This window comes from Seriola lalandi, unplaced genomic scaffold (assembly GCF_002814215.2).
Source record: "Seriola lalandi dorsalis isolate HSWRI2012SDOR001 ecotype SW California unplaced genomic scaffold, Sedor1 jcf7180002054972, whole genome shotgun sequence".
NCBI lineage: Eukaryota > Metazoa > Chordata > Actinopteri > Carangiformes > Carangidae > Seriola > Seriola lalandi.
Genome location: NW_019525660.1, coordinates 1,064,652 through 1,086,720, shown reverse-complemented (window position 1 = coordinate 1,086,720; position 22,069 = coordinate 1,064,652). Strand labels below are relative to the sequence as shown.

Below are 22,069 nucleotides of genomic sequence, written 5' to 3'. Positions count from 1 at the left end.
CATCTTTTTTTTTTTTTTTTTTTTTTTTAATAAATATATGAGTAACGCTCCCTTTTACATTCACCTTTAGCACCAGTGATTACTATGTGTAATTACAGCAAACCAATTATAGCCTGATTACATCCAAACAAGAAGAAGAGTGCACGGTCTTTTAAGAATTACGACTGTGCAAAGTGATTATTGACGACATGACTACAAGATACACTGGAACAGTTTTAAGACATTAAGTAATTAATATTAAAAAAGGATGTTATTGTAAATATATATAATCCGCATATACTGTATGTATACATTATAATGCAGTCCAGGACAACAGTGCTGCAATTAACAGTACCATTGTGAAGCTTATAATTACATTTCCAGTGATGATGTTTGGCATATGCTCTTACCCGCAGGGGCTTACACAACTGCTTTGTATTCATAATTAAGACGACAGCATCAGATCAAGTGACTATGCAGATTGGTGGCAATTAGGTTGTCTCAGTGATTAACTTGACCATAAGTGCCAGAGGTGCTGCAGACAGTAAACTGGAACAACTTTATTAAGTTGGCTATCAAGGTAATGCCTCTGGTGTGACAAAAAGATGATGTGATGTAGATGCTCCTGTTGTATGAATTTAAAATCAACACCATTTAGCCTGATGTGTCTGCCGAAAGCCCCCCCCCCCTTTTTTTTTTTTTTTTTTACTGCAGAATACATTGGCTCCTCTCTCCATCTGCAAGGGCAGTATCGTTTTGATCGCTGTCTGTGTCTGAGAATTTTATTGTAATGCTAGAAAGCTTCAGAAAATAAATAAAGCCATAAATAAAGCCATCCAGTGCAATGAAGTGCAATGAAGTGCACTGTTTGGTGACGATTTGTCGTCAGTGACCAGAATAAACTTTGTTTAGATTGTCTCCCTAAGGTCTTTGCATGTCTGCTGATGTAGCATAGCCGACCACAACAGTGCAGGTCACTGTCAGTCCATTGGCTTATATTGACTCTTGGTTTGTTTGTGTGAATCCCGAGAACAACAGATCTTTTTTTGTTTGTTTGTTTGCCCTTGTTTGCCCTGTTTGGCTCCCAGACCAAAGGAAACAAACTAGAGGCATGAACATTACCATACTAATTTGGGACTAAAAGATAGCATACTCTTGATGCATGTTTGAAAAAAAAACCTTTGAAGGCTAAAAGATGCTTCTCCTGGATACAGATGAACAAACACAGAAGTTGTTCAGCGACCTTCAAATGACTGTTTCCTTTGTACTCAACTTGTGTGACATATATAGGTTTTACCCACGACTCTTAGGTTGACAGAGATGTTGAAGTGTATCTTCATGGAAGCTTAATTTTAGCTGGAGAGACATGGCTACGGGGTTTGACTGTGTGCTGATTGTCCACTAATGAGGTCTCAAACTTTTTACGAGCTACCACGGGAAGCCAGTGAAGGGAGCGGAGACACAGAGTGACATGTGAAAGCCTGAGCACGTTGATGTGAAGGCTGCTGGATTCTGGATCAGTCGGAGGCTTCTGATTGCCTGCAAATGCCAGCAATTAGGACACTGTGGTAGTCTAATCAAGGGATGACTAGCATCTGGACCACAAGCCAGTCACCACCTGATCAGCTGGTCAAATGGCAGTTGTCAAATTTTTGTTGAGACTGCCAAAGAGCTGCCAATAAGGTAATTTTTGTGGCCATAGTCTGGGGTGCTCTTTTGTACCGAAAAGGTTAATAAAATATTAGATACAAGACCACAAAGCCTTAAAACTAGCCATAAAACATAGTATGCACCGTACTTAACATCAAAAGCTTCACCAAGGTATTATTTATTGCAGGATTGTTTTATAAGACTGCATAATGTTATACAGGTGTTTCATTTATTGTGTCCACCCCCTGCAGGTTGACTGTAAAAGAAAGGGTTACTCTTGTACGGCTGGCTGAATTCTTTCGAGGAACTTGATAGCAGCCACCTATTTTGGGCATTTACTTTGACTCATAAAAGCTGTCAAGTTTTACGACTCCATCTTCATCATTTTACAAAGATGTTTCATTGCCACATTTATTTTGCCATCACATTATCCCACTTCCAAAGCCAACCAGTATTGACTCAGGTACCATTAAGCTGGAGTATAACCAGAGAAGCCATGTTTACGACTGCTCTGTAAAGCAAGCTATTTCTCATGTTAACTGCCGCTGTTTTGAGCTCTTTAATGACACTTGAGCAACTGCTATGTATTAACTTTGCCCTAAGAGAAAAGGTTATTTCAATAGCTTCTCAGTGTTTTGAATTTGTTTAAAAGAGAAAATCATTTAATTGGCTTTCTTCAAATTGAAGGATCAGTCAATCGTGTGTTGTAAAATGAAATATTTCAAAATAGGTTCATTAGGATTTATTATGAGACTGTAAAAAGCAGAACCAGATGCAATGTCATTAGTTGTTGCACTTTGTTAACATAAGCCAGTCACTTCTGTAATTTGCAAAGGCTTCTCCCCACAGGGGAGTGATGATAACTGAAATGACCTGGCACACAAGTTGTCATTTCTGCTTTGCAGTGGTATCCTGTTAAATTCAGTTTGACTTCCATCCTTTCAACCTTCTCTGTCTTCTACTTGTTCTTTCTCTGAAAGGCTCTGCCCTTTTTCTCCTGCTGTGGAAATTTTCTTCAGTTTTTAACATTAAAAATAGAAATTATTTCCTTCCTCGGTTCATCATAAGGTTATTTTAAGCTGCAATTGGACTGGAAAAAAAAAACGCTACAGAAAATGACATTCTAAATGACAGCTTAATACGATGAAAATACCCTGATTGAACATTGGCATTAATTTACTCTTGACTCTTAAGATGCGATTAAAATACAAAGACGTGACTCTAGAGAAGGTTCTTTAATTACATAACTCTTAAAAAAAAATTATGCAAGATTGATATTGATCTGTAAATAAATACTGCTGTGCACATTCCCTTGAATATTGTGAATCTGAGAGTATTTTCTAAAAAAATACTTAAATGCATACTGAACACAATGTTAGCTGAAGGGAGAGATATAATGGAATCTACTCTTGATAATAATCTTAAAGGTTTTATTCAAGGGAAGAAAAATTTCATCAGGAGTCATTCAGGTTTTACACATTTTGTGTTTGGTGTTTTTTGAGAGAGTTTTGGACTGTTTGGCTGTACTGTAATGGCATGTAAAGAAAAATCCTCTGTGTCTATAATGACAACATATAACTGAGTTATTGTCTTGAATACAGCAACAACCCTGCACACCGGTATTACCTGACAACTCACCCAGTAACTGGCCAGCTGTATGTGTCAGACACAAATTCCCGGAGAATCTACCGACCGAAAATCTTAACCGGGACCAAGGATCTGCAGTCGAACACAGAGGTGGTGGCAGGAACTAGTGAACACTGTCTGCCCTTTGATGAGAACCACTGTGGGGACGGAGGCAAAGCTCCAGAGGCGTCTCTCACTGGACCCAAAGGTATCGTTTGAAACTGATAGGGTTGAAGTCAAATGGAGGGGCGGAACACAGTGATGATTTTGTCACCCAGGATCAGACACTGTTAGATTGAAATTCATGTGTGCATTGGGCTCTGTGCCTTTGAATGATTTGATTGATTTCAATGTAATGATTGATGACTGATTTAAATGTACAAATTTTTGTTGGGGTTCATATTTTGTAAGTAAGAAAAAGTAAGTAGGACTGTCCGCTAAGTAAAAAACATGCTGCTGCTGCCTAACAAAAGGTTACTGTTTTAACCTCCAGAAATATAATGCATAATTCATTTGACATGATTGGATATTCCTGTAAATATCATTTAAGATTTAAAATTTTATTTATTCTTCAAACTTTTTTTCTCAAACAACTATTGGGAAAGTGAAGTCTAAAGTGACAGCCATCCATGTGTCGATAGCCTCAATGCACAACCTGTTCCTCCACATTCAAATGGCGCATGACCATTTTCTGCTTGGATTGCTCACTCTTCCACAAAATCTTCTGGATGAAAAGGCTAAGATGAATTGTTTTGCGCTAGTTGTTGCCGGCTCTAAATGCCAACTGCAACAGCTCAGCTTCAGCTGGGTGATAGAGGCTTGAGTGAAGGCAATCTGAGGGAGCGACTCTTAATGATTGAGTGGGTGGAAGCCGAGACCAGGGAAGAAACAGCAGATGGCTCCTTTTTCTTTTTTTCCTTTTTTTCCTGCTCTCAGACATTTGGTGAACTCTGCTCAAATGTGACACTTTTCATCTGTCTGAGAATCTCAGACTGTCAAATAGCCAGCTCCCGAGGATTCACCGTGGGCTCCCTTGGCTCGTCAATGTTTTAGCAGAAAGCAATCTTGTGCAGACCTAGCCACAGGTCAAACCAAACCACTCACCTTCCATAGAGGCTTTTAAAGACTTCATTGAAAAAGAAACCATACTCTGGAGGTAAAACTGAACTTAATGCTGATTCAGAACATTTTAAATCCTCCACAAACTAAAGCACAGTCTTCCACTATACATACATGTTTCTGAGACCAGCGTCTCTCAGTCTTTAGAATTACAGCCAAAGCCACAGCATGTTAAAACCAATGTGGAAAATGAAAAATAGCCTCACTGCATGTAACTCCATACTGGATTTGCTGCACCTTACAACTCTGAGCTGACACTCAATCACTGAGACAATTTAGTCCACAGTTGTCACCATGGCAACTGTCTGTCTTTCACCCCTTTCATCTAAAATTGGCCGAAGCTGTCATTTCCGCTCCCTCGCTCATTCATTTCTCAAATGGTGTGCAGATTGTTGATGATTGCCGCTGTCAAAAAATGTCCCAAACGCACCACTCATTGACACCCCCACCTCACAAGGTCCCTTTTTAGAGAGGAGGTTTACAAGACATGGCAAGTGCATATATATACGGTATGAATACAGCCTTTCCCACTTCTGCCTAAGAAATTATTTAATACCAGAAAAGCAGCCCGTGAATTATTGATGGGTGTGCTTTTTGCAGTGACCTGAATAATGGGAAGGCAAGCTTGACACATGTATCCATCGTGTTCCGTCCACTGAGTCATGCAAGCAGAGATGCCGCATATCTACCATGTTGCCCTGTTATCACAGCTTTTTTTTTTTTTTTCTGTCTCTTCTTTTCTTCTTTTTCCCCCCTAACGTGATGTCAACAGGCATCGCCGTGGACAAGAATGGGCTGATTTATTTTGTTGATGGCACCACGATCCGAAAGGTGGATCAGAACGGCATCATCTCCACTTTCCTTGGTTCCAATGACCTGACATCGGCCCGCCCTCTGACCTGTGACAACAGCATGGACATCAATCAGGTGACTTATACACACATTGCCTGTATGCCCACACAGAGCATGTCACAGCGCCACCTTGTGGCCCCACCCCTCTGACCCTCTTTCAGTTTGCTCACCCATGACTCAGCTCTGATATGCAGTGTTACATAACTGAATATATATTACATATAGAGTATATCTCTTTTTTCATAAATGATCATCTTTTCGGGGGAAACTGGTTTCTGTGTGAGACATGCGGGTGCATTTTTTTAGAATTTACCTTCCTTCACTGAACTTGGTAAAAGAGCTTTTTAGCATGCTGCTCCCGCTGCTTAGAAACCTCTGCAATTAAATTTAAAATTGCAAAAACTGGTCTCTTTCTGGGAATCTAAATCATTGCAGCAGAAACTGTGTGCTCTCTCTTCTGGCTCCTGTTTGGGAGAATATTAGAACAGGGATGTTTTAGTATAATTCATTCCTTGTTTGATAGCATTAGATCATTCTTACTTATTTATATTGACTGTTTTAGATTGCCCTAAGGTTTTTTTTTTAAGTACCTCCTTAGTTTGTTTCAAGGATGTGATCTTAATGGCATTTTCATTCCTGGTTTTATAATCCCATTTTAGTTTAATTCTGATCTTGTGAGAGATATTGTGTTATCTGCTCTATGTTTTTAAGTCTGTAACATTGTTATTTCTTTCTGTCCAGACAAGGACATTTTTATCTCTAAGATTCCCTGGTTAAATAAGTGTTAAATAAAATATTGGCATTTAACTGACAGATCTTATCCAGAGAAACTTACAGTGACATTAGTGGAATAAGCTCCAATTCCTAGAACAGCAATAAAATTGGTATAAGATGCTTGGTGTAGAAACAACAGTGACAAAGAAAATGCTTTCTGTTTCTTTTTTTTTTTCTTTTTTTATTTGCTCTCAACTCTCAGCAACAGTAGAGCATTTTCTCTGAAAGTACTGGTGGAAAATATGTGCTAGGAGGAGGCTGATTTAGGCAGGAAGTGGAGACATGAAGTGTTTATTGAAAAGATGAGTTTTCAGGTCACGGTAGAGGATATGGAGGGAAGAATAATTACTCATTTTGGGGGGCTTGTTTTGATGTGGCTGAAGCTGAATTAGTGTTTAGCGTTCCACTGAAAATTCTCAGTATTGAGGACACTTAGACCAGACATGATAATAAAGCAGCACTCGGTAGCCAGTTTGCCGCACATAAAACACTTTCTTCTGCAGCACCTGACGACAGCCGCCTTTGTCCAACAAAATTTACCCTCTACCTGTAAATGAGGTGACATAAAAACGGCGCCCTGCCCTTGCGCTATAGGTTATATTATTGCAATAGAGGTGACATTTCTTCCAAAGTAGAAGTGAAGCTTCCTGTGCTTAAGCATGAATATCTCTCCTCACTTCTTTCCCTCAGAGTTTTCAGATCTGACTTAAGATGAATAATGAAGAAAAATAAAGTCCAAAAAAGGTTTTTAATCATGTGATAATGGAACCTTTTGCAAGCTTTTGTCTGGGTCCCGTTTCTGAGTGAATGTAAAAAGGTTGATTTTTAAGTGTATTGACCCTTGAGAATGAGATTGGTTCTCCCACGTCTTACACGTGTGCACCTGACATAACAGTATTTAGTTTTTTTTCTTTTGGTTTGTTTTTTAACCAACCAATTTACATTTTAATTAGATTTCTAATGTTCTAATGCAGATCAGCTTACAAAAAGAAATAGTACAAACAAAGCACTTAGTAGATAGGAAGGACTGCAACAGTCAAAACCAGTGACCCTGACAGCAGATATCAAAAATTCTTGTGTCCTTTTGAGAGAGATTAGATAACAATGGAAATGCATTAAACGAAAAAAGAGCCAGGGAGAAAATTAAAGGGTGTTTTTGGCAACATGAGAACATTTTAAATGTAAACAGACGAGAAAGCAATCTGTGTTTGTGTTAGTACGCGCATGTGGGTGGTGAACATGAAGGGAGGAGAACATGAGAGAACATGAAGACAAAGGATTAAGCTTGTCACTTTTTGCTAATTAACCAAGTCATTTGGTTTGAGCCAATAAAGACATGGTTTTGGCGAGACTGTATGATCCTCAGGCATCCAAGCTACAGAAATGGCTCAGTGCAGTTTAACTAGTGGCAGCCTTAAAGGCTGAGTGTTTTATTATTAATCACCCTGTGGAAAAGTACGATTCAGGAGCATTTTTTACAGTTTTAATCATACAGTTGTGTATTTGAGGGCCATTTTGTGCTGTTTGAAAATAAGCTTTTTTATCCACTGACATATTTCTGACGAATAGACTATAATAGTTGACAAAGCTTAACTTATTTTTTTTCCAAGATGTGTTTAATGTTGCTATCAAATTTTGACCTGTGAAATATCTTTTATTTAATTTTGATTTAATTTGATGTACTTAATCGACCCTCCTCCCCCCTCCCCATAGGGAGCTTCTCTCTCAGGTTGCAGCATCAGTTAGTACAGCACAAATGGAGCGGGAAGGTGTGAAGTGCACGCTCAAGGTTATTTTGTAGCTATACTATAGTCACACTGGGGAAAAAAAGCCTTGATACTACATTTAGTTTGAAATCTCTGTCGCAGCATGTTAAAAGTTCAATGTTTAGGAGGGAGAGAGGGCATGATGGGAAACAATCTCAACAGTCAGAAATATCCTGTTATATAAATTTTGCTTTAAATTCACGTATCAGCAACACCAAAACAATGTGAGGATAAGACATTATCTAATAACCCAAAGGTTCTATCATCACATTATTTAGTTTTCCTTCCGGGCCGTTGAAATTATACATCCTAAGTTTGATAAACTAGCATAATGGAAAGAGAGACTACACTGCTACTAAAATGTCATGTTTGATTCCTGCACCAGCCAGTGTCTTAATCATCAACCAGATAGATTAGGTTTCACCCGTTGAGAAAGATAAAAGTAATCTTCTATGAGGAAAGGCTGAGGCTGGAGGAACTGAGGGTAGCTTGAAAGAGCAGGACGTTGCCTGTGCGCAATTATAATGGAGATGTATTCATGCCTTTTTGCATTCGATAAGTTGTGCTACAACATTGCTACATTTTTGTTGATCTTACAACCATGCAAGTTTGAGATGTACTTTTTTGCTTACTGCATTTTATTAATCTGAAAAAGAATAAGAATTTAATGAAATCAATATTAGGTCAGGATTACTTTGAGTAAGCAGCAATTACATTTTATTTCAATTTGTGTAATAATGTTGTAATACTGTGTTGTGAGAGTAATCTGTTATTTTCCCTGTGTTTCAGGTGATTTTGGAGTGGCCCACAGACCTAGCAATTAGCCCCATGGACAACTCACTCTATGTCCTGGACAACAATATAGTGCTACGCATCACAGAGAACGGTCAAGTGAGCATCGCAGCTGGCCGACCTATCCACTGCCCACTGGCTGGACTGGAGCGCGGAGTGGCAGGTGGTCAGAGGGCGCAGTTAACCCCTCTAGAATCTGCTGTTTCCATCTCCGTATCTTTCCACGGTGCCATTTACATAGCGGAGACAGATGAGCGAAAGATGAGCAGGATCCGGAAGGTTTCTGTGGATGGAGAGATAACGCATTTGGCGGGAGCTCCCTCTGACTGCGATTGCAAGAATGATGCCAACTGTGACTGTTACCAGACAGGGGACGGCTATGCCAAAGATGCAAGGCTCAATGCTCCATCTTCTTTAGTGGCAGCTCCAGATGGAACACTCTACGTGGCAGACCTGGGCAACATCCGCATCCGGGCCATCTATAGAAACGGGCCAACTTTGACTTCCAGTGCCAGTACGTATGAGGTGGCTTCCCCTGATGCCCAGGAGCTGTATGTGTTTGACAGCAACGGCACCCACCAACACACTGCAAGCCTCCTCACCGGAGACTTAAAATATACTTTCAGCTACAGCACAGAGAATGACATCACGGCTGTTACCGACAGCAGCGGCAACACCTTGAGGATACGCAGAGATCCTAACCGCATGCCGGTGCGCGTCGTCGCCCCTGACAACCAGGTGATTTGGCTGACTATGGGCACCAATGGCAGATTAAAAACTCTTACAGCGCAGGGCCAGGAGCTGGTGCTTCTTACCTACCATGGTAACAACGGCCTGCTGGCCACAAAGACATCAGAGATTGGCTGGACAACTTTCTATGAGTAAGTATAATGGAGACCGGCAAGATCATTCTGCGGAATCTTTATCACTTGCCAAAGTCTGTTTGATTTAGGTTGCAATTCAATTTAGGCCTCCTACATCTGGAAACTGCACATGCTACAAATGAAACAGACTTTGTACTCTGCATACTAATACAAATTATGGAAACAAATTCACTTTGCAGATAATGTTATGTTTGGGAATTTAAAAAAAGGTATTACCTGCTTCTCACAGACGAGGAGGCAGTATTAACAGCCTTGCAGTTGAAGAATTTATTAAACTTTTGTTTGAGCTTGTTACCTGCTAAAAAACTGGATTTGACACTAATATTTATATTGGTTTTTATTTGTAAACTAAAACCTCAAGCTTTGAGGTACAAAGACTAAATGGTTTGCTATCTGTGTGTACTTGCATGGACATAACCCTGTGTGTGTTCTGTCTAGTCTCACAGCTAAGTGCAAGTTTACTCTATAATTGGTAACTGCACTTACCTGCAAACTGCTTTAGGGTGCACATTTAAATGAAACCTAATTATAACATTTGTCTCAGATCTCTAAAAAGCCTAGTTATACTTAAATAACTCAATATCCATAAAGTATGCTACTTTTTTTCTTATTGTTTTTTACTTGACTAAACTATGTGTATTGTGGTCAATAGCGTGTTGTGTTGACATGCATACATTTGAAAAAAAGTGAAGTTGAACAAAATGACCAACTAGTCACCTGGACTTTGTATCATAGTGACGCTTTATTTTGGTAGTATGGCATGTCAGTGATTGAATTTTTCTCCTTTGTGTAATTCACTGTCACGTCACATTACACCATGAATGATATCCTCACTATAAGTAAAAAACACAAAAAAAAAAACCAACAAAGCATTCAGTTGAGATTATAATGAAACATCAATCATCCAAATAATTGAATTCATTACAAGCCTGTGGTTTTTATATAAAACTGATAGCTGAGGAGATGTCAGTCTCCCATTTTCAAATATTTGGATTGTGCGTCGGGTTGATACAGACACCCATTCGCTTCTGCTCCCAAGAAAGAAAATGTGACATTTTAATTACAATAAAGTTGACGGGTCTTACACAACAAGTATAAAAGAGCTGATAATTGAATACACAGTGGCGCTGAGATCCCTCATACATATCAATGCTTTGTCATTTGATGTTCTTTCTGTCACGCAGCTATGACAGTGAAGGACGGCTAATGAATGTGACGTTCCCCACTGGAATGGTGAATAACTTGTACACAGACATATACAGCGCTTTGACGGTGGACATTGAGAGCTCCATGACAGAGGAGGAAATCAGCATCACCACGAATACCTCAACCATTCGTGCCTTCTACACTCTGGCTCAGGGTGAGGCCACGCCACACATCTTCCCGACTCAGGCAGCTATTATGTGAACAGTTATTTGTCATTGTTTCTGGGGTTACTGGGGCAATGTTGAGTAAGCTTAAGTCGTGTATCATTACAGCTCACAGGGTCTGACGGACAACAGTGTAAATGATTACTCTCTCAGTGTGTGGGTTTGGGTGTCAGGGAGACACATCAACCTTGTGTCTGAATGGTTTCCACTTTCCGCCAGAGCCAGATGGTCCAGTTATTTCAGCACATGATGTTCATTCTTTTGATATGAAAATTGTCTAATTTAAAATACTATGAAAGTACACACAACCAATAATTACTTCAGGAAACTATCAACATTCATTTCAGTGTGTAATTACCTATTCTTCTGTTCTAAGTAGTAGTTTTTGTTCACTTTTTGTTTACAGACCAATGTAGAAGTAGCTATCAGGTTGGCTTTGACAACTCGCTGAGGATTACCTATGCCAACGGGATGGACACCCACTACCAGACAGAGCCCCACATCCTGGCAGGCGCTGCCAACCCAACTGTAGCCAGACGCAACATGAGCTTGCCAGGGGAGAGTGGGCAGAACTTGGTTGAGTGGCGCTTCCGCAAAGAACAAGCCAGAGGGAAAGTTATCGTGTTTGGACGCAAGCTTAGGGTATGTTTGATTTTTTTTTTTTTTTTCTTCCTCTTTATGCACATGCAAATGATCATCGACACAAAAGTGGATATTTCCTGGGCCCTTGCTTAGCTCAGGGGTAAATAGAGCATGGCCGTGACAATTTTAGGGCTAGGGAATCAATAACCAGCCCAGGTTACTCATGCTGATAATCAGTCAAACTGACCAACAAATGACATGATACTTTATTTCTGTGGCTGTGTCACTGTCCTTTTTATAACCTTGCAAAAAAATATTTATGCAATTCTTTCTTTCCATAAAAATTTATGAGTGACATCAACATTTAGTTCTGTATATTAGAGGGTTATCAATATTCCAGTATTGTACATAAGCCCAACTCTTATTTCTCCTTCTTTGAATCCGACTCTCAGATTTATGATTTACAGGACTTCATGAACTGAACTTGGGCGGTTACTTTGCCTCACAGTAATTTTCATCTCCACGAAATTTAGGAGGTTGTGATTTAAGTGTACCTGAACAATCGCCAGAGTGTCTCTCAGTTTAATGAGCCTCGTGAAGGGGGTGTTAATCTCTGTGACTAGTGAAAATCTCTGTGAATAGTTTTAGGAGCCTGCCAGACAAAGAACAGTGATATCAATACCAAGAATATGTTCTTCATATTGTACTATTGTGTAATTTATGTGCATAGATTGTGTTGACTATTATTTTTTAAATGTTATCAAATAGCAACATATTATTATAAGTAGTAAGAGTAGTGAGCATAGTTGTGTTTTTTTTTTTGTCTTACACCTTAAATCAAATCCTTCCCACAGGTGAATGGGCGGAACATTCTCTCTGTCGATTATGATCGCACCCTGAGGACAGAGAAGATTTATGATGACCACAGGAAGTTCCTCTTAAAGATTATATACGACACAGCAGGCCACCCGGTGCTCTGGGTGCCCAGCAGTAAGCTACTGCCGGTTAATGTGAGCCGCACAAGCAGCGGGCAAATCAGTGCCTTGCAGAGAGGTCCCACCACTGAGAGACTCGAGTATGATAGCCAGGGCCGCCTGGTTTCCAGGGTGTTTGCTGATGGGAAGATATGGAGTTACACCTACCTAGAGCAGGTGAGAAAAAAAAATGACCAGGGGAGGCAATATATAAGATATATTGTACTGCAGGCTAGTCATTATCGCTACAGGGTGAATCAAGACCCTGACATGTAGCAGAGGTCACCCTGAAGACACTTATTTTGCCATAATCACCAGCTCCATTGACACAATTCTGCTTATTACAGAGGTACTTGGCAAACATAGTAATCATTTTACACCAACTGCAGATTTATGAGCATCATTCACAAGCCTTAGATATAAAAGAAATTTAGTACATCTGCCTCCACAGAAACATGAAGCTTCTATGCAGGAGCTACACATCACTCTATTCAGTAAACAAGAACAGACCTTTTTCACAGGAGACACTTGCACACATCATAGCAGGAAAAGAGCAGGTGTTTTTAACAACATAATAATGCCTGCCTTCCACTTAGAAAGTCCTATTATCGTGTGCATTGTGGCTCAATGGAATAGCTGAGACATTTAACACAAGTGAGTCATTGTTAATGTTATTAATTACAACTGTGCCTTTACTGATATGACAAGTCAAAACTCTCTGCTGTGAAAAAAGGTCTATTCTAGGGCAACCAGAGGAAAAATGGTCTCCAGAAATGTTTTGAACAGTGTGGCTGGTCACCGTCCCCACCTCTGGGACATATTTCTCATCCTACTTTGTAAAGCAGGGCGGGACCTGAAAACGAGCTGAAGCTAACAAAGACTGGACACCCCACACATAATCTATAATCGAGACCGTTGAACATTATGCGTTCAAGCATTAGAACCAATTACAAAAACAAATGAACAAATGGCAAAATCGTGGGGTGTACTGTAAATGAGAGTAGCTATTAATTTATAATCCACTTTATCAATTTAGTGCAGCATTTAGTGCTGATGAAGTTCACTCACCTTCAGCTCTCTGCACAGTTTAGTCTTTACTGCCGTCATCGCTTCCAGATTTAGCAATTTTCCTTTGTGTCTTTGCCCTTTTCACATGCACTGTACAAATTGTACAAATTATAGGGGTAAACTCTTTTGCATGAATGGCCATTTTTTTAATACATCACAATTGATATCCTTGTAAGATTTTAGCAGTTGCCTAATGACTGTAATCACAGCCTATCTGTTGCCCATTGTGTAGTTCCTGTATTTAGCCAGTTGTTAAATATGTGCTCCTTTCTCGTTGCTGAAGCCTAAAAATGTGTCGGTGTTGGTGGAAGCAGTCGTTTTCACATGTATCCCTGACTTTAGTGTACACCTTGGAAACAATTTATTTGTTAAGAAAAAAAAAAAAGAACAATTAACTAAGGCTAAATTACATACATTAAATTATGATTTTAACAGTATAGAACATGTATACCACGCATAAATAAAAAGATTTTTCTCAGCCACTCATTCCTGGCTGCATCTTTTCATTGCGTGACCTGGAGAAGACATGTCAACACTCTGACATAAGGAACACAGAGAGCTCAGGGAGCACAGGGAACCTCAATGTAGGTGCGGATGACTGGGCATGACATTTTAACAGAAAAGGTGGTGAACTTTTAGATGACTGTACACACTCCAAACTGCATACACTGTAAATTAAGTAAACTAGTCTCTCTGGACCTGCAGTTAAAAGTAAACATTGCTCATGTCAACAAGTGTGTGTTACTGTAATAGACAATAATTAATAGTTGAACACATTTACAAGAGTAAACTCCCTCCACACTAGCATGTTTAGCATGTCAAGTATTTCAGATCAATATATAATTATAACTTTAAAACTAAAGCTGTATATTCTGCATTAACAGATTAGACAATGGGCAGCACAATTGGTAGCCACTGTCTCATAACAGCCTAGTGCATTTTTCATACATCCTGTTTCTCCTTTTCTCAAAAAGGAAATGTCTTCTCATTCTGCTTGTACTCTCCCTGGCTGGTATTACAAATATATTATGTATAAATATTACGTAACTCAAGAAAACACTTATTTTTTTTGCTCTTTTCCCCTCAGTCCATGGTTCTCCTGCTCCACAGTCAGCGCCAGTACATATTTGATTTCGACTCTCTGGACCGGCTTTCTGCTGTCACCATGCCAAGTGTGGCACGCTACACAATGCAGACCATCCGTTCAGTGGGTTACTACAGGAACCTCTATCACCCCCCAGAGAGCAACGCCTCAGTGGCTGTGGACTACAGTGAAGATGGCCTCCTACTGAGGGTAGCTCACCTCGGTACAGGACGCAGGGTCCTGTACAGGTATCGCCGGCAGAATAAACTTTCAGAGATACTCTACGACAGCACAAGGGTCAGCTTCACCTATGACGAGATGGCGGGTGTGCTGAAGACCGTCAACCTGCAGAATGAAGGTTTCATCTGCTCCATTCGTTATCGCCAAGTGGGTCCCCTGGTGGACCGACAGATTTTCCGCTTCAGCGAGGATGGCATGGTCAATGCACGTTTTGATTACACCTATGACAGCAGTCTGCGTGTCACCAGTGTGCAAGGTGTCATCAACGAAACGCCGCTACCCATCGATCTATACCAGTTTGATGACATCTCAGGAAAAGTTGAGCAGTTTGGAAAGTTTGGGGTGATCTACTATGATATAAATCAGATCATCTCCACTGCAGTCATGACCTACACCAAGCACTTTGATGCACACGGACGCATAAAGGAGATCCAGTATGAGATCTTTCGTTCACTCATGTACTGGATCACTTTCCAGTATGATGATGTGGGCCGAGTCACCAAGCGGGAGATCAAGATCGGTCCCTTTGCCAACACCACCAAGTACAGCTATGAGTATGACGTGGATGGCCAGCTCCAGACCGTATACTTGAATGACAAAGTGATGTGGCGCTATACGTATGACCTTAATGGAAACCTGCACCTGCTGAATGCAGGAAACAGTGCTAGACTTCTCCCTCTGCGCTATGACTTGAGAGACCGCATCACCCGCCTTGGTGATATCCAATACAGAATGGATGAAGACGGTTTCCTTCGTCAGAGAGGAGCAGAAATCTTTGAGTACAACTCTAAAGGGCTCTTGGTTCGGGTCTACAGCAAGAGCGGTGGCTGGACGATTCAGTATCGCTATGATGGACTCGGCCGCAGAGTATCCACCAAAACCAGCTTGGGCCAACACCTGCAGTATTTCTACGCAGACCTGAGCTACCCAGCCAGGATTACACATGTATACAACCACTCCAGTTCAGAGATCACCTCGCTCTACTACGACCTCCAAGGCCATCTCTTTGCTATGGAGATCAGCAGCGGGGAGGAGTTCTACATTGCCTGTGATAACACTGGCACACCTCTGGCTGTCTTCACCAGCAACGGACTCCTCGTCAAACAGCTCCAGTACACGGCATACGGTGAGGTCTACTTCGACTCAAACCCAGACTTCCAGCTCGTGCTAGGGTTTCACGGAGGACTGTATGACCCCCTGACCAAACTGCTGCACTTTGGGGAGCAGGATTATGATATAATGTCTGGAAGGTGGACTGTTCCAGATGTCTCTACTTGGAAAAAAGTTGGCAGAGAGCCTGCTCCTTTTAATTTATACATGTTTAGAAATAACAACCCCATCAGCAAAGTCCATGAAGTGAGAGAATATGTTGCAGGTAAGTGATATTGCAGTTGATCCTGCTGGTACTAGTGATGATAATTAGGGCTGCTACTAATGATTTATTATCATTTTCACTATCGATTTTTTCTGCTGTTGAATTTCTCCATGTATTTTATCTATAAACTGTCAGAAAATAGTGAAAAATACCCATTATAATTTGCAAATTCAGCTGTTATCCTCGTATCTGAAACATTGATCGAGACGTTCAGTTTACTATGATATATGACAAGGAACAGCAGCAGATCCTCATAATTTAAATGCTGGAAAACACTGACTGTTTGGCATTTTTGCTTGATAAAATAACAGATATCAAAACAGTTGCCTTTTAATTGTCAATTGGCTAATTAATAAATCAGCCAATTGTTGTAATGGTCATCATTGATCTGAATGAATTTAGGGTTATTTGTAGCTCTACTTTATAGATTTTACTTGTTTGTTATTTCTTTTTAATACTTAGCATTTAAATGACACTTTTTAAAACTGGGTTAAAACTTGCATTTGTTCTGGCTCAATATACAGCATTAACATTTTTAACAAACAAATGGTTTTGCTAATGAGAATGTATAAGGTAAGGTACAAAGGTTTCCATGTTGTAACTTGGAACTTTCTGCCTTTAATTTTTCTTTTTCATGCACAGATGTGAACAGCTGGCTCGTAACCTTTGGCTTTCATCTTCACAACACCATTCCTGGCTTTCCAGTCCCAAAATTTGATTTAAGCATGCCGTCCTTTGAGCTGAGGAAGAGTCAGCTCTGGGATGATCTGCCGGTGGGTATAATTAATATCTCTTATGCATGGTGAACACAAAATAAACAGAACTATTATACACCTCAAGCCAACAGGCAATTTGCTTTTGATAGTGTTGGGGTTCAGACAGACAACAAAAAACAATTTTGTTTTTTTCTTTTACATCAGTATTTTGATGCTGCCATCTCTTAATTGGATTGCTATGCATTTCATAGAATAGCAGTTTTAATTGGGCCATATTTGCATAATAATATGTATAATAAGCAAAGTGTACTTTCCTCTGTCTTGTTGTTTTAGTTACTAGCTGAACACACTTCAACAGTGTCTAAGTTGATATAATATATAACATTATAATATATAAATAAATAAACTTTTAAAACAATCTTTTGAAGCTATTTATGCTAGGCTTCTTTAGTCTAATTCCCTAACACAAAAAGTGTTGCTGTAAAATTGTCATGGGGGATTTATCTCCTTTTGGCTTGAGAACACAGCTTGAAAAACACCATTATATTAAGACGGGGATGAAAAACTCTCTGAAGCAGAGCAGTAGCTGGTTCTAAATGGCCTGGAGAGTCAGGTTCTGCCATGTTCAGGCGTTAACGTTTCACTGCACTTTTCCTACAGTCTATCTCTGGGGTCCAGCAGGAAGTAACCAGACAAGCCCACTCGCTCTTGTCATTCGAGCGGCTGCCAGAGGTCCATCTCAGTCGAGGTCGCAGAGGTGAAAAGTCTTGGCTGTGGTTCTCAGCAGCAATGTCTCCCATCGGAAGAGCTGTTATGTTTGCCATCTACAAGGGCAGCATCCATACTCACACACTCAACGTGGCCAGTGAGGACTGTATCAAAGTTGCGACAATCCTCAACAACGCGTTCTATCTGGAAGACCTCCACTTCACTATAGAAGGACGGGACACGCACTACTTTGTCAAGCCAGGCCTTCCGGACGCCGACCTTGCCGCGTTGCACCTCACTAGTGGACACAAGACTCTGGAGAACGGTGTCAATGTGACTGTCTCCCAGTCCACCACAGTCATGGATAGTCGGACTCGCCGTTTTGCAGATGTGGAGATTCGTGCCGGCGCTCTAGCTCTTCATATCCGCTATGGATCCACGGTGGACGAGGAGAAAGCGCGAGTTGTTGAGCTCGCTCGTCAGCGCGCCCTTGCGGGGGCGTGGGCAAGAGAACAGCAACGAGTGCGAGATGGCGAGGAGGGGGTCCGCCCCTGGACAGAGGGGGAGAAGAGGCAGCTTTTGAGTAGTGGAAAAGTTTTGGGCTATGATGGGTACTACGTGCTCTCTATCGAGCAGTACCCAGAGTTAGCAGACAGCGCTAATAACATCCATTTTCTTCGGCAAAGTGAAATTGGGAAAAGGTAACAATACGAGGTGCATTTTCTGCCAAAGAGACTTCATTTTGGTAGAGACATACTAGCGGACAAAATGAACAGCAGCTGTAATCAAAGGTTGCCGATATGTATCCTGAGTGTCCATGTGTTTTTTATAAAAAAAAAATAAAAAATAAGAAAGGAAAAATACAAGCGGTCAAAAGCAATGCTGTGCATTGTGACCTAGGGACTACAGAGTAAATGTATAACTACACCAAGCCTTAACATGGCAAATTACAGGTCAGTTCCTCTGTAGCACAAGCCTTCTGGACTCTGGACTCTCAAACAGAGGAATAGTGGTGTCTTTGGAGAAACAGTGAGCTAGTTTAGGTGTCTTATGTTTGGTTTTTGTTTTTACCAAGAAAAGTCTGGCTCAACAGAGAGTATTCTAAGAGCAAAGGAAATGTTTACATTATGCATATCTGCACTTCTCTAGAAGTACGGGGCTCATGAGTTCACCTGCCGAGAGCAAACAGTGTCCTTGAGCAGATGTTTTTTTTTTTGTTGTTTTTTTTTTTTAAACCAGAGACTTCTGACATTAGACAGATTCTCACCAAACAGCCACTATGTATACCAGATTTAGCACTGTAAACATCAAAATGTCTTATTCTCTCTGAGATGCTTTTAAATGGAAAAAAGAAACTGTTTCCATGTTTAAATACCCAATATTCATTGTGAAAAAAAAGGACAGTAAAGGTATGAAGAACTCTGGTGGGGGAGACAAAGGCACAGCTGTGTCGTGGATAGCACAGGGACACCATGTTTTGTAAATTATGCAAGAGTTTTATGGCGTTTTTTTAAGAAACTGAATAAATGTCTGTATTAGTCATATTAACAGTAATTTATGTTGTGTTTATACATAACAAATAAAGTCCAGCTGATTTTGATTTTTTTTTTTTTTTGTTTAATTTCTTAGATTTTTCCAGACATGTATTTCTTTTTTATGTTCCTCCTAATATGGCTAATGTGGGGCTTCTTCACAATGCTCTGTTTAAGTAATTAACAGAAACCTGTGCATGTAGTGACAAGTATTTACAAGTGGTGATGTATCTATAACATGCAGTCAACTATTATTTCCACTAAATTTAATGTTTATTGGGCATAATGCCTTTTGACCTGGCTTCCTGTCCAATGAATATTTCATCAACACAAATATTTCATGAACCCATCTCACATAAACAAGGTTACAGTGGATCCAAATATAGATCACATCCATGTTCTCGGTAGGTATAATTTTTTTGAATGTTAAATGCACTCATGGATTAAAATGATATTGGGGTTCTTTTGGGTGTGTTGTTTTTTTAAGAATTGGAACAGCTTTTATGTTTTCAAGTCACAAATCAACAGTTCAGTTTGAAAATGAATATCAGAAGTGACTAAATGTTGAGTTGAGTTACTCAGACACTTATTTGGATATAATGCTTAAGAAAGTCTTGCCAAATATTTATGTATTCATTGCCTCTGTTACAACAAAAAAAAAAAATATCAAAATTACAAATTGCATTAATGATTTAAAATACATCTGAGCTACTGAACCAAAGGAGACAAATGCAGCACTACTCTGAAGCCAGCTGCTCGAGGCTGTTCTCAATTGAAATAGCTGCAAAAAGTTTTAATGCAACTAACCTGAAATATAGGAGTAATCTACACGGTCAGCATCGCAGTCACAGAGGATGTTAGGTATACGTTTATGTGTATTTGTGTGTGTATTTAATCGCTCAATTTTTTAAATTATATGTAGGTTGTGATCAGCTTTGCCGTACTTATGCTAAATGTTATTCTTCAAAGCACAGAAGAGTTTTGATGATAGAATGCATAATTCTGAAAACAACCCCTCCATATGAAAGTGATTTTCTTTTTCATGGTAAACTTCAAACAGCATTTCAAACCAAATGGGAGTAGAATATTCTTTACTCAAAGGTTGTTTTATGCCGCTGTTTTTGACCTCCTCTCTGCTCCTCCAGAAGCCCACAGATTCTTTATGTCATTTCAGAGATTAAAAAAAAAACATGCTTTGGCATATAGAGCTCTGTAAAACTACATCTCTTTGAATGTTGCACAGCTCAAAATCTAAAATACATGCCTTCGAAGTTCTCATCAGACTCCCTCTGGGCATACCACCCCTCTTCACCACCAACTTATAACGAAATATCTTATTAAAGTTCCCCTGTGAGCAATTTTCTGTTGTTCCTTCACACTGAAATTACAGTGAACTTATACAAACCCCCCATTTGTTTTGATATATCCATACAAAGAGCTTCGAACCCCACCAAACCCCTGCTGGAAAATCTTCAAGTACAAACTCAGCTCTGCCAAATATGAAGCATTCAAATCTTTCATTCTCTTAAAAGTCCTTTGATGCTCCCTAGTGGTACAAAGTGCATAGTTCAGACAGTCATCCAGCTGACTGTTTATCTACATATCATGTAGCAGTGCACTTGTTATAACAGCAGCCACCACTGCACTTTCATAGAGGACAGAAAAACATCGTTGCTTTTAGCTACAGCTTCAAATAATTCAGTCAAATTCTAGTGATTAGTGGGCCAGATGTTCAGGAAAAAAAACCCCAAAATAATCACTTTTGGATACTCCAGGTTAATTTAAAGAGACATCAAATGGAATAGATAAACCAGTAATATGAAAATGATCCACAGTGCTGCTGCAATATCACACTGTGACCACAGAAGGCACTGCCAAAGCAACAGTACGGCCTATCACGACGCAGTGCAACTAGACCTACTTCAAAGGCTTATATAAAAGAGATGGCACGACTTTGCAAGAACATCAAAGACCTAAAAGCATCATGCAATAACCACATCAGAGCGCTGGAAAAATGAAGCTTGTTTCATAATTCAGTCAAGCTTCAATTAATGGACGTAACACAGAGGTAGCCATATGGAATCGCACTACCAAACATGAAATGACTTTGCAAGCTATATTTCCCATTTTGGAGTCACAATGACTTGAAGGGAAAGCTATACATCACATATGAGGCCTGAGTTTGTCGTCATACAGCTTGGATTTATGTAGGTGGATGATTTGGACTTTTGTGCAGCACAGTGGCCTTATATCAAACTGGTTGTTACTGCAGTGAACCAACATCATTTAACTATAAATTTTGCATCCACGCAAGCTGAAATCTGTCGGATGTAGGGATTTAAGAAACAAGCTTGCACTCAAGTTTGAATTTTTTATAAAAGCTCCCCACTCAAAATCAATTAAGATCATATGATGTAAAGCTTAGAGGAAGGAAATCTGCAGTAATTTAAAGTGAAGTTGAATTTATAGTAGTAATACTGCAATTATTAATGTGATATTAGCAACGGACGATCAAGTGCATCAACCAGGCAGATTAGATAATTATGAACATAAAATAGTCAGGCCAAGCGCTCTAATGAGCTTCTAGTAAATAAAATAAGTGTGTAACTGACTACTTCTCCAAAGGAATCACACATTTTGAGTCTAAATTTACATTCCCCTTCACGGGATGTAAACATTTAAACACATTTGCTGCATCTTATTTTTGTAAAATTCATTTCTGTGTTGGTGTCCCTCCATGACTTTTTACCACACCTACTATTTTTGCCAAGCAACATTATTACATTTTCACAAGCACAAAAGGTGACATGTTCATTATTGCTTTTTCTCACCTCTTGCTGACAACCTGTGGACTGTCTCCTCACAAACTCCAACAGGACCTGTGGATAAACAAAATAAAATCACAGGATTGCAATGGAAAGCAAAAAAAAAAAAAAAAATCATGTCTTCATTTAAAATGTTTCCTTGAAAGATTTTTA

At 39.8% G+C, this 22,069-nt stretch overlaps 1 protein-coding gene and 1 long non-coding RNA gene across 2 annotated transcripts in view; one reads left to right on the top strand and one right to left on the bottom strand.

Moving 5' to 3' along the window:
- LOC111648244 (teneurin-3) overlaps positions 1 to 19,554 on the top strand; it is a 133,954-nt gene extending 114,400 nt beyond the window's left edge. The window contains exons 23-31 of the mRNA XM_023398078.2: positions 3,231 to 3,463; positions 5,147 to 5,301; positions 8,556 to 9,439; positions 10,627 to 10,802; positions 11,219 to 11,454; positions 12,249 to 12,545; positions 14,524 to 16,135; positions 16,778 to 16,908; positions 17,512 to 19,554. Of these exons, the coding sequence (XP_023253846.1) occupies positions 3,231 to 3,463; positions 5,147 to 5,301; positions 8,556 to 9,439; positions 10,627 to 10,802; positions 11,219 to 11,454; positions 12,249 to 12,545; positions 14,524 to 16,135; positions 16,778 to 16,908; positions 17,512 to 18,264 (4,477 nt within the window). The 3' untranslated portion in view covers positions 18,265 to 19,554. The remainder of the gene's footprint in view (positions 1 to 3,230; positions 3,464 to 5,146; positions 5,302 to 8,555; positions 9,440 to 10,626; positions 10,803 to 11,218; positions 11,455 to 12,248; positions 12,546 to 14,523; positions 16,136 to 16,777; positions 16,909 to 17,511) is intronic.
- LOC147817106 (uncharacterized) lies at positions 3,043 to 22,016 on the bottom strand. Its single transcript, XR_015436621.1, has 2 exons — positions 21,923 to 22,016; positions 3,043 to 5,273 (listed from the first exon to the last, which is right to left on the bottom strand). It is a non-coding gene; the product is annotated as an uncharacterized LOC147817106 (long non-coding RNA).
- Between the last annotated feature and the right edge of the window lie 53 nt (positions 22,017 to 22,069).